General features: G+C 41.0%; 2 protein-coding genes across 5 annotated transcripts; both read left to right on the forward strand.

Moving 5' to 3' along the window:
• The first annotated feature begins 3223 nt into the window (after nt 1–3223).
• On the forward strand, nt 3224–4722 carry LOC106525442 (extensin). Of its 2 annotated transcripts, none has more exons than XM_014019693.1 (5): nt 3224–3327; nt 3411–3460; nt 3538–4442; nt 4534–4578; nt 4651–4722. In XM_014019693.1, exons 1-4 carry the CDS (start codon nt 3311–3313, stop codon nt 4558–4560), a joined length of 999 nt encoding a protein of 332 aa, XP_013875147.1. In that variant the 5' UTR covers nt 3224–3310; the 3' UTR covers nt 4561–4578; nt 4651–4722. The 2 variants fall into 2 exon arrangements, with proteins under 2 accessions (XP_013875147.1, XP_013875148.1); XM_014019694.1 differs by having other exon boundaries at nt 3411–3451.
• Nucleotides 4723–7032: 2310 nt separating this feature from the next.
• On the forward strand, nt 7033–11920 carry LOC106525443 (filaggrin). 3 transcript variants are annotated; one of them, XM_014019697.1, is made up of 5 exons: nt 7033–7166; nt 7243–7295; nt 7990–9131; nt 9789–11755; nt 11826–11920. In XM_014019697.1, the coding sequence occupies exons 1-4, from the start codon at nt 7150–7152 to the stop codon at nt 11724–11726; spliced, it is 3150 nt and encodes a 1049-aa protein (XP_013875151.1). In that variant the 5' UTR covers nt 7033–7149; the 3' UTR covers nt 11727–11755; nt 11826–11920. The 3 variants fall into 3 exon arrangements, with proteins under 3 accessions (XP_013875151.1, XP_013875149.1, XP_013875150.1); XM_014019695.1 differs by having other exon boundaries at nt 7990–11755; nt 11826–11919; XM_014019696.1 differs by having other exon boundaries at nt 7154–7166; nt 7243–7306; nt 7990–11755; nt 11826–11919.
• Nucleotides 11921–12139: the final 219 nt, after the last annotated feature.

The following is a 12139-nucleotide window of genomic DNA, read 5'->3' on the forward strand; positions in this document are numbered from 1 at the left end:
ATTATTATCAATGCACACTATTGTTTTCCTGTTTCTCTTTAATATTATTAACTTATTCCGTCTTCTTCCACGTCTCCACGCCACCCCTCCTGCACACTTTGTCCTACAGCTGCCATTGTAATTTCTATCTGTAAAGGTCCTGTGCCAAATGATTGCTATGCCTTTTGGTGCCTGTACAACGTGTAGTTTTTGAAATATTAATGTTTGAACTTTATTCCAAATTCATTTAATGAGAGTCAAGGGGCCTTGCAATGGTCCAATACTGCCCCATGCTGGACTCAACTTGGTACTGCTCCATACTTCTTTAATATTTTATCTCAGTTGTTCAGTGTTTACAATACTAATATGATTGTATTTTGATGTTTTACTATAATATTGTCTTAATACTGCTCTGTTGTTGTAATATATTGCACCTAAGTGTCAATAATTGCATTGGCAAGGTAAACTTTTTCTGTATTCATACAATCCAATCCCTGGGATTGTCTTCTGCCACATCTCCTATAGTCTCATGATGAGCACTGTGGGCTTTCATGCAGGAGATCAGGGTTCAAATCCAGCTACTGCAACTTTAATAAAAATCTCTTCAAACTTCATATTGTCACACAATTACCTTAATTATAAACACCTGCTGACGTGACAGGTACAAGCTGGTTTAGAAAACACATTTGAACTTGGTCAAAGTTCATTATGAAAGTCCAATGCTCCTGCATACATTGTCCTACAGCTGCCATTGTAATTTCTATCTGTAAAGGTCCTGTGCCAAATGATTGCTATGCCTTTTGGTGCCTGTACAACTTGTAGTTTTTGACAAATTAATGTTTAAACTTTATTCCAAATTCATATAATGAGAGTCAATGGGGCCTTGTTATGGTCCAATACTGCCCCCAGCTGTACTCAACTTGGTACTGCACCAAAGTTTTTTTAATATTTAATCTCAATAGTTCAGTGTTTACAATACTAATATGATTGTATTTTGATGTTTTACTATAATATTGTCTTAATACTGCTCTATTGTTGTAATATTATGCAGTTTAGTGTCAATAATTGTATTGGCAATCTGGCCTCTTTCTGCACACATACAAACCAACCCCTGCCACCACCTTCTGCCACAGCTCCATTGGTCTAATGGTCTATGTCATGGACTTTCATGTGGGAGATCAGGTTTCAAAACCCGACTAATGCAACTTTAAGAAAAAATCTCTTAAAACTTCAACTTGTCACAGAATTACCTTAATTCTGAACACCTGCTGACGTGACAGGCACAAGCTGGTACAGAAAACACATTTGAACTTGGTCAAAGTTGATTCTGCAAGTCTAATGCTGCAGGCAAAGCCATGCTACATGGCAATGCACACTTGTTTTTACATCGTAAAACCCAATGTCTAGTTATTATTATTATTATTATTATTATTATTATTATTATTATTGCATTTTAAACATCCTAAAAGTAAAGAACACAAGAAATGGCAATAAAAGTAGTTTCTTTTTTTTCTTACTGACTCACATAAAATACTACTTTTCAAACCAAAACTCTAAGAGCCTAAATCATATTTATAATATTACTATTTTAAAATGATAATCCCAAAATAATAAAATACTAAATCGTAACTAAAGTTTGCATTTCCTGCGAAAATACAGTGTGAATGTTCAATGCTGAAAAAATTTTAGCTGAACAGCTGAAAAAAAAACTAGCCTAAAAGAAGTAACTGAAATTAGCACAAAGCAACAGGAAAATCACGTTTGCTGATTTAAAAAGTAAGAAGCAAGAACAAACAGATGAATTTAGCTTAAATAAGCTCCAATTAGCTAAAAAAAAGGCAGCTAAAACACAGAAAATAGCTAAAACTAAGTGAAAGCAGCTGAAATAAGCATAAAAGTTTAAAATAGATGAAAGAAAAAAGTTGACATTAGAATAGCAGAAAAGGTCAGAATAATGTCTAAAAGAATCAGAAAAAAAAGCTAAAATCAGCCAAATAGAAGCCGAAGGAAGCTGAAAGTAGCACAAAGAAACAGGAAAATCACGTTTGCCTATTTAAAAAGTAAGAGGCTGAAATTATCACAAAAACATTAATTTAGCTTAAATAAGCTCCAATTAGCTAGTTAAAAACACAGAAAACAGCTGAAATTAAGAAAAATCAGCTGAAAGAATCATAAAAAGTTGACATTAGAATAGCAGAAAGGTCAGAATAATGTCTAAAAAGCAGGAAAAAGCTAAAATCAGCCAAATAGAAGCCAAAGGAAGCTGAATTTAGCACAAAGAAACAAGAAAATCACATTTGCAGACCAGGCTAGTAAGAAGCTAAAGTGATCAAAAAAGGTGAATTTAGTTTAAATGAGGTCAGATTAGCTAAAAAGTAGTTAAAAACACAGAAAACATTTAAAATGAAGAGAAAATAGCTGAAAGAAGCTGATAAAATAACAAAAATTTGACATTAGAACAGCAGAAAAGGTCAGAATAATGTCTAAAAGAATCCAAAAAAAGCTAAAATCACCAAATTAGAAGCCGAAGGAAGCTAAAAGTAGCACAAAGAAGTTAAACAAGCAGAACCAGAACAAAGAGTAGAAAGTGCAGTGAAGATTTATGAATATTTTGAGGAGTTTTTAAGACGTTGAACACGACTCCATTTAGAAAAACGTGGCAAAAAAAGCTTCATTTCGCTAAAAAGTAAAAGTAAAATTACTGAAGTAGGATTATCGCAGGAATGTTCTGAAAGAGCTGAAGGTTTTGATATTTAAATTGTGAAAATAAGACAAAAATTGTATAACGAGTTACATGATAAAAAATGTATGGAAGAAAAAATTTTCTCATAAATGCTTGATGAGCTTCACAATAAAGAGCCGAGTCATCATTTTTAAATTCTAAGGCATGATCTTAGCTTATCTTATCTTATCTTATCTTATCTTATCTTGTTCTTGTTGTGTTGAATGGTCTCCATCTACTGACTATTTTTGTTACTACAGTTACCAAAAACCAGTTTAATTCATGTGCACCAGTATGTAGCTGCTGTTATTAAAATGTACAGCCAAACTGAAATCTAATTCATTTTTTTCCTCAAACATGGATAAATCTACAGACCATGAACCACTCGCTGCAAGCAGAGATGCTGAAGTCCTTCCAGATTCTCAGATTTCCAATCAGATCCAGTTGATTCCACCTGTTTGCAGTCAATCATCTGCGACCAGCAGCTTTGATTGGCTGCTTGAACAATAAGAACCACCTGTGCTGGACTGGTTCAGTTACTGCATCACGGAGGACAGAAAGCAGCTGCTGGTGTGTTGGTGCAGAACGAAGTGGTCTCAACACAAAGCCATGAGGTTCCTTTTATGGTACTGTCAAACCCTGCCTTCAAAGCTTCACAGACCGAGTTTAAAGTGAACAAAATTAACCTCTGAGTCTTCCTCTCTTCCAGTGTGGTGCTGCCGGTGCTGCTCTTCAGAGAGCTTGATGCAAGTAAGAAAAGTAAGACCCAAACAAATCAAGTTTTCAAGTCCCGGTTTGGTTTTTATGTGATTTATTGTCTGAGTCTTTGTTCACAGCTTCCCCTCATGGCTTTGAAGCTGGCTTTAAAAACCCTGATGCCAGTAAAGCTGAGCCCAGGTCCAAGGCGCCCCATTACAACCCAGAACCCAGGTCTTTTCCCGGGTCCAAGGTGCCCCACTACAACCCAGAGTCCAGGTCTTATCCCGTGTCCAAGGTGCCCCGCTACAACCCAGAGCCCAGGTCTTATCCCGGGTCCAAGGTGCCCCGCTACAACCCAGAGCCCAGGTCTTTTCCCGAGTCCAAGGTGCCCCTCTACAACCTTGAGCCCAGATCGTATCCCGAGTCCAAGGTGCCCCGCTACAACCTTGAGCCCAGGTCGTATCCCGAGTCCAAGGTGCCCCGCTACAATCCAGAAGTCAGGTCCTTTCCTGAGTCCAATGTGGCCCGTTACAACCCTGAGCCTAGGACCCACCCAAAGTCAAATGTACCCCGCTACAACCCCGAACTTGGGTCCTATCCTGAGTCTAAGGTAGCACAGTACAACCCTGAGCCCAGAGCCTGGCCTCAGGTTCCACAGCCTCAGGTGCCTCGCTATAATGCTGAGCTCAGATCCCACTCTGAATCCAAGATGCCCCGCTACAACCCAGAGTCAAGGTTTCAGCGCCCGGCTCCGGTGCCTCGCTACATCCCAGACCCCAGGTCTTATCCTGAGGCCAAAGTACCACATTATAACCCCCAGCCCCAGGTGCCTCAGGTACAGCGCTTCAATCCTGAACCCAGGGCTCAGCAACTGGGCCAAGTTCCCCTCTATAACCCTAAGCCCAGGTCCCAGCCCCAGAGAAAGGTCTCCCATCACCAGCAAGGATCCTGGTTTCAACCACAAGTACCCCAACCTGCGCCTCGATCCCTTACACAGATGAAGGTCTCTCATCGCCAACCTGAGTCTTGGTTTCATCCTCAGGTACCAGCTTCTCAAACTGAACCTCTCTTTCACCTCATGTCTCCTACTGGACTCCAGTTCAGGAATAATGCAGACTCTTTATTTTTCACAGCCTGAAGGACCAGGAAGACCTCACTAAAGTATTGGGACCTAAGTGGTGAGTTTTTTTTTTACTGAGTATCACTTTTGTTTGTAAATTTCTATTCTAACCAAAGACTTGTTCTTCCAGACCTGACCAAAGATGCATCTCAACCTGATTTTTACTTCAGAAAATAAATTGCAAGATTTGAGTCTGACTCCAGCTGATCTGTGTGCTTTGTCCTTTCTGATGAGATTGTTTTTAAAGAAACCGACACCAGATTAAATGTAAATTATATTGAGTGAAACTAGTGTTGCATTTTTCTGCCACAAGATGTCAGTGGAGAGCGGTCCTGTAGGCACAAGTTTCAATAACTGCAGGTAAAAACTAGAACTGAATAAAATGTTTCAGTAAAGTTACATGTGTAAATATTAAATTGGATTGTAAACACTAAGCCCAGTACTGAACACTGATTGGCTTTCTTCAGGTTTCATGACACATCTAATCCAGTGTGGTTGATTACATCATGTTAATGTAACATGTGCAGAAGTTTGGACGTACTGAGATTGGGTTATTTGACCTGGATTATCTCAGATTTGTCTTGCAGCTGTTTTTGACACAACTAGAATGATGCCACTTGAAATTCATGAAGGTGTTTATGGGAAAAATGACACTAAGTTCACTTTAAAATCTTTTCTGAAAGCTTAAAGGGAGATGGTTTGAGCTGTAAACCCAACAAAAACTGGTCTGAAAAATAAAAGCCTTTTTTTTTTTTTTGGTCTAAACTTAAAATGTAAATCTGTAAAGTGACAAATTTATATTTATTTAAAACAATATACAACAAATAATACAAATCACAAATGAAAGGTAGAATTCTTAACTTATGCCGCTTTTTTTTCTAAAATAAATTCAAACTTCCAAAAAAGACTAATTCTTATGAATGCACATTATACAAATTCATATTTCTTCAATTTAATTTCATAAATTTATTGAGCCAGCATTTTTATAATCACTTTCCAGATTATTGCAGTCTTATTCCTTGCACTGAAGTACATCGGTCTTTCAAATTTGTTCAAATTTTAAGCTTTACAAACATCTCTAGCCCCTTAAGATTGTAATTACTCTAACCAAATTTAATTAAATATTTAAAGGTAAATTTATATTTGAGCCTTTTACATAATTTTTTAATCAACCAATTAATAAAATTTCAATATCAACTGATAATATATTCGAAGGGTGACTGTAATGTTTTCTGGTGATTCTTACGGCTCTCTTCTGTAAAATAGGATTAGTAATTGTTTTACATGATTTACTCCAGACTTCAACACAAATCAAATGTGGAACAATTTACATCATATATTAAAACAATTAAAACAACAATTTAACATATATTAAATAAATCCCTTACTTTATAAAACACTGCAATTGATTTGGATATTTTTCAATGATGACACACGCAGTATTGTATAAAGGAAGGGAGTTAATTAATGGTAAAGCTCTGTTTATATTATATAATGTAATAATTGTTCCACATTTGTTTTATTGTATTGAAGTCTGGGGTAAAGCACGTAAAACTATCACAAATCCTATTTTCATTTTACAGAAAAGAGCCGTAAGAGTTTTCAGCAGAAACATTAGTCACCATTCGAATATATTATTTTGTAAATTAAAATTATTAAAATTTTATGAGTTGGTTGATTATAATATCTTGCAGGTTATGTATGAGGCTCATAAAATAAATGGAACATCAATAATTCTCATTTCCGCATTTCATCTCTAATCTGTCAAAAGTTTTAAATATTGTCATGAACACCGACTTGTGAAATTCTGCACTACTCTAGTTGATTTTTAACTATAACTTGTGCATACCTTATTGCAAAATAAAGTGCTTTTGCTTCTAAAAAAAATAACTTCTCAGTGGTTGCAATGTTTAGTTAATTTTATAACATTGAGCTAAAAATGCCGTAAGAGTATTTATTCTAGTATTTTATAAGCAAAATCACCAATAAAAAGCTGGTTCCTGTCTTAAAGTGTCACTGGGTGGGAGAAAATGAACCTAACATGCATGCTTTTGTACCAGGAGAAAACCCATTATGTAAAGGGAGAACATGTAGACTCCACACAGACAGGAAAACCTGGCAGCAATACAACTCCTAACTGGTGCAACTTTAGTGACATCGTCTTAAACTTGTGTTAAAAATAAGAAATGCTGTCAGTGACTGCAAGTTTCAAATGTTTCGTCTCACTGTTCTGATAGATACCATCTAAAGCAGCTTTTATCTTTGTTTTACAAAGATTTTAAAGTTTATTGTGAAAGGGTTTCGTATAACCTTTAATTCAGATTTGATTCAGATTACTCCTGACAGGCCATATTTGCTGAAAAACACCTCCAGGCATGAAACGTTATTCCACATTGAGATATTTTTTTTCAACCACCTGTGGATGAAAATAGCCCCGCCCCCCATCAGATCCACCTGTTTTCAGTCAAACTTTTGTGAAGCTCAAGCCGTGATTGGCTGCCAAACATCAAGCTAAATCCTCTGCAGGTTTCTCTCCATTTAGGAAAGAAGGAAGACAAAAGATTGTCGAGTTTGTTCAAAATTGATAGAAACGAAAAGCTAAGTGAAAAACCGCTCTCTTGCTGAAGTCATGGGAAAAGTTCAAGGGTAACTTTTTAGTTTCTCACTGTTAGTAAAAAAAATAGCCAAACTTTTGTATAAAAACAACCTTTTCTTCATTTAGTGTGGTGTTACTGTGGCTGGCGGTCATTGGAAAGCTTCAAGCAAGAACTAAATGTAAGGCTCAGGTAAAAAAACATTTATACTTCATATTTTATATTTTGTACCAAAATGTGACCCATCACATCAAAATGAGGATTAAGTCTAAAAGCGATAATGGAGAAATAGGCAAATATAGTGTTTTTATTAAAATGTTTAAAAAATTGCCTTTTGTCAACATATAATGAATAAATGCCTTATCAATGTATCACTTGAACTGTCTGAAATATAATCCTAAAACAAAATTTTGAAGCATTTTTTTGAGCAGTAGCAACAAAAAATCTGATTTTGTGGAAAAACGCCTATGAGTTAGCAAAGTTTTGTTTCTTTTTAGCTTGGAAATCTCAATATTCAAATATATTTGAGGTTTCCTCTGTAAAGGACATCAAAAATTCCTCATTAAAATGACATAAAATTAGGATTCAGACCAAATATTTATGTATTATTGTAACCAACAAGACAAATTAAGTCATAAATGGATTTATTTATGATATCAGAATGATCCAGGTGTCAAAATGTAGCTTTCAAAGCAATGAATCTGAAAATGTAATTAGGTCATTTTGACCAAATTTGACTTAATCCTCATTTCGATATGATGGGTCACAAATCAGTTATTTTAATGTTTCAGAATCCCTGGTTTCCTGTTATTTAATTAGACTATTTCTGTTGTGGGCTTTAAAAAAATGTTTTATCTATGTTGGGTTGTTGACAGCTTTCCAACATAGCGTTGGGTTTGACGTGACCTATGAGCCTCAAGTTCTTGATTATCAGTCAGAACTGCAGGACCAGAGTCCCGTTTTCCAGTCTGGTGTTTTCAGCTACCCATCAAACTATCTGAAGATGACTTTTCAAAATACAAGATCACAAACGCCTCAGAATCAACAAAATGCCCAGCCCCAGCTGCCAAACAATGAGCCCAAGTTTAGCCCCCAGTTACAGATCTACCGGGAATATCCTCAGCCCCAAGACCCTGTTTACCTGCCAAGGTTGCAGTTCCAGGCAAACAGCTTTCAGCAAAGATTTCAGCGCCACATACCCAGCCAAGAGGATCTGGGGCCAAGCTCCAAGCAGCCAGCACCCAACCACCAACAGAATCCTGAGTCCCATACATCCAACCAAGAGGAGCTGGGGCTGAGCTCCAAGCATCCAGTACCCTACCACCATCAGAAGCCTGACTCTCAAACATCCAGTCAAGAGGAGACAGGGCCAAGCTACAGGCATCCAGCGCCAGACCACCAAAGCAGGCCTCTACCAAATGTTCCTGGTCACCAACACAGGCCAGAGTCCCACGCACCCATCAAACAACAAAGGCCTGAGCTCAACATACCAAACCACCAGCAGAGATCTCTACCCCATGGACCTATCCATGCACAGTCCGAGTTCCACTCTCCCAGCCAAGAGCAGATGAGACCAAACTACAGCAATCCAGCACCCAACCACCATCAGAAGCCTGACTCTCAAACATCCAGTCAAGAAGAGCCGGGGCCAAGCTACAAGCGTCCAGCAGCCGACCACCAGCAGAGAACACTGTCCCATGTATCCAACCACCAGCAGAGTCCAATGTCCCATGTATCCAACCACCAGCAGAGTCCAATGTCCCATGTATCCAACCACCAGCAGAGTCCAATGTCCCATGTATCCAACCACCAGCAGAGTCCAATGTCCCATGTATCCAACCACCAGCAGAGTCCAATGTCCCATGTATCCAACCACCAGCAGAGGCCAGTGTCCCATGAATCCAACCACCAGCAGAGGCCAGTGTCCCATGAATCCAACCACCAGCAGAGGCCAGTGTCCCATGAATCCAACCACCAGCAGAGACCACTGTCCCATGTATCCAACCACCAGGAGCTGGTACCAAGCTACAAGCGTCCAGCAGCCAACCACCAGCAGAGACCACTGTCCCATGTACCCAGCCAACAGGAACCGGGGCCAAGCTACAAGCGTCCAGCAGCCAACCACCAGCAGAGACGATTGTCCAGTGTATCCAACCAACAGGAGCTGGTACCAAGCTACAAGCATCCAGCAGCCAACCACCAGCAGAGACCACTGTCCCATGTACCTAGCCAAGAGGAACTGGGACCAAGCTACAAGAGTCCAACAGCCAACTACCAGCAGAGACCGCTGTCCCATGTACCCAGCCAAGAGGAACTGGGGCCAACCCCCAAGCATCCAGCAGCCAACCCCCAGCAGAGAACACTGTCCCATGTAACCAGCCAAGAGGAACTGGGGCCAAGCTACAAGCATCCAGCAGCCAACCCCCAGCAGAGAACACTGTCCCATGTACCCAGCCAAGAGGAACTGGGGCCAAGCTACAAGAGTCCAACAGCCAACCACCAGCAGAGACCACTGTCCCGTGTATCCAACCACCAGCAGAGACCACTGTCCCGTGTATCCAACCACCAGCAGAGACCACTGTCCCGTGTATCCAACCACCAGCAGAGACCACTGTCCCATGTTTCCAACCATCAGCAGAGGCCTGACTCTCATACATCCAGCCACCAGGAGCTGGTACCAAGCTACAAGCGTCCAGCAGCCAACCACCAGCAGAGACCACTGTCCCATGTACCCAGCCAAGAGGAACTGGGGCCAACCCCCAAGCATCCAGCAGCCAACCACCAGCAGAGACCACTGTCCCGTCTGTCCAGTGAAGAAGAGCTGGGGCCAAGCTACAAGAGTCCAGGAGTCAACCACCAGCAGAGACCACTGTCCCGTCTATCCAGTGAAGAAGAGCTGGGGCCAAGCTACAAGAGTCTAGGAGTCGACCACCAGCAGAGACCACTGTCCCGTGTATCCGACCACCAGCAGAGACCGCTGTCCCTTGTATCCGACCACCAGCAGAGACCGCTGTCCCGTGTATCCAACCACCAGCAGAGTCCAATGTCCCATGTATCCAACCACCAGCAAAGGCCTGAGTCTCATACATCCAGCCAACAGGAGCTGGTACCAAGCTACAAGCATCCAGCACCAGGCCACCAGAACAGACCTCGACCTTTTGTTCCCGATAGCCAACAGAGGCCCGAGTCCCACACACCCATCCACCAACTAAGGCCTGAATTCCACATATCAAGCCACCAGCAGAAATCTCTATCCCATGTACCTATCCATCAGCAGCCTGAGTCCCATGCTCCCAGCCCAGAGCAGATGGGACCAAGCTACAAGCATTCAGAACCTGATGACCAGCATAAACCACTACCCCATGTACTCAGCCATCAGCACAAGGCTGAGTCCTCTGCACCCAGCCACCAGCAAAGGCCTGAGTCCCACATACCAAGACACCAGCAGAGGTCTCTATCCTATATGTCCAGCCACCAGCAGAAACCTGAGTTCCATGTATCCAGCCAAGGACAGCTGGGACCAAGTTCCAAGTATCCAGTACCCAACAACCAGCATGGGCCTCTATCCTATGGTTCTGGCCAGCAACAGAGGTCTGGTTCCCATGTACCCAGCCACCAACAAAATCCTGAGTCCTATGTACCCATCCACCAACAGAGTCCAAAGTTCCATGTACCTAATAACCAGCAGAGGTCTCTAACTCATGTACCCAACAGCCAACAAAATCCAGAGTCCTTTGTGCCCAGCAGCCAACAGAAGTCTCAACTTCGTGTGCGTAGCAATCAGCAGAGATCTCAATCTCAAGTGCCCAGTCTCCAGGAAAGGCAACAGTCCAGTGCACCAACTCATTACCAGAAATCTCAACCACAGCAGAGGACTCAGTCTCGTATACCAAACTACCAGCAGAGGCGCCAGGTATCCAGCCACCAGCAAAGGCAACAGTCCAGTGGACCCAATCACTACCAGAGACCTAAACCACAGTGGGGATTTCAGCCTCGTATACAAAGTCGTTACCAGAGTCTTTCACCCCAGGCATCCAGTCACTTCCTAAAACCTCAACCACAGCTAAAGCCGCAGCCCCAGCTGCCTATTTACACAAGACTACCTCGATCTTTCATCCTGGAGCCCCGTGGACTCAGCTACAAGCTGGATCAACAGCCACAGATGAGGTCTCAGTCCCAATCAAGATTTGAGCTGCAGACCAAGAACCTCCAGTCCAATGGGCCAGGTCATAAGTCAAGCCCTTGGTCCCAAGGTCTCCACTATAAGCAGAGTCCTCAAACCCACAGCCACCGCCTTATGAAACCCCAGCCCCAAAGACCTGAACCTGAGCAGCCAGTCTATCAGCAAAATCCAGAGTCCCAGTTGTTGAGTCTCCAACAGAAGTCTCAGAGGTCTCTAGGTGGACCTCGGCTTGAAACGTTCAGCTACCAGGACAGCTCTTCGCTCCCGAAAAATAATCAGCAACGATGGTCCAACAATAACCAGCACAGACCTGACTCCGAGAGGCCCCTTTACCAGAGAACCCAACAAGAACCAAACCACCAGCAGAATCCTTGGCTCTGGTCTCAAAACTACAATTCAAATAAGTTTGGATCTTATGCTGCTGCCTAAACTGAAGATGAAATCAAAGAATTTTAAAGGTGAGCTCAGACATGACTCTGTGTTTAACGTTGATCGCTGTCCATAACTTCAAGTTTCTTTTCTTTACAGTGGGTTTAACCCTTGAGATGACTTACAAAATCTACAATAAGTAACTGCATCTAAAGGTTACACACAATTTAATTTAAATTACTTTGAAAGTTCATTAAATTGTATCTAAAACAATTGTTTTCTTGTGCTTTACTGTTTATTTTATTGTTGTGGGGTGAGTAAAATAACATTTCATTTGTTTCACTGTTCTTACATTTAGCTATTTTTTTATTTTTTTACAAAATGGTGAATTTAAATATTAAATCCTTAATCTAAATGTAAAAATTAAATGATGCTAATTCATGAAGTTTCCATTTAGGAATTTCGGAATGTAA

Source organism: Austrofundulus limnaeus, unplaced genomic scaffold (genome assembly GCF_001266775.1).
Source record: "Austrofundulus limnaeus strain Quisiro unplaced genomic scaffold, Austrofundulus_limnaeus-1.0 Scaffold226, whole genome shotgun sequence".
NCBI lineage: Eukaryota > Metazoa > Chordata > Actinopteri > Cyprinodontiformes > Rivulidae > Austrofundulus > Austrofundulus limnaeus.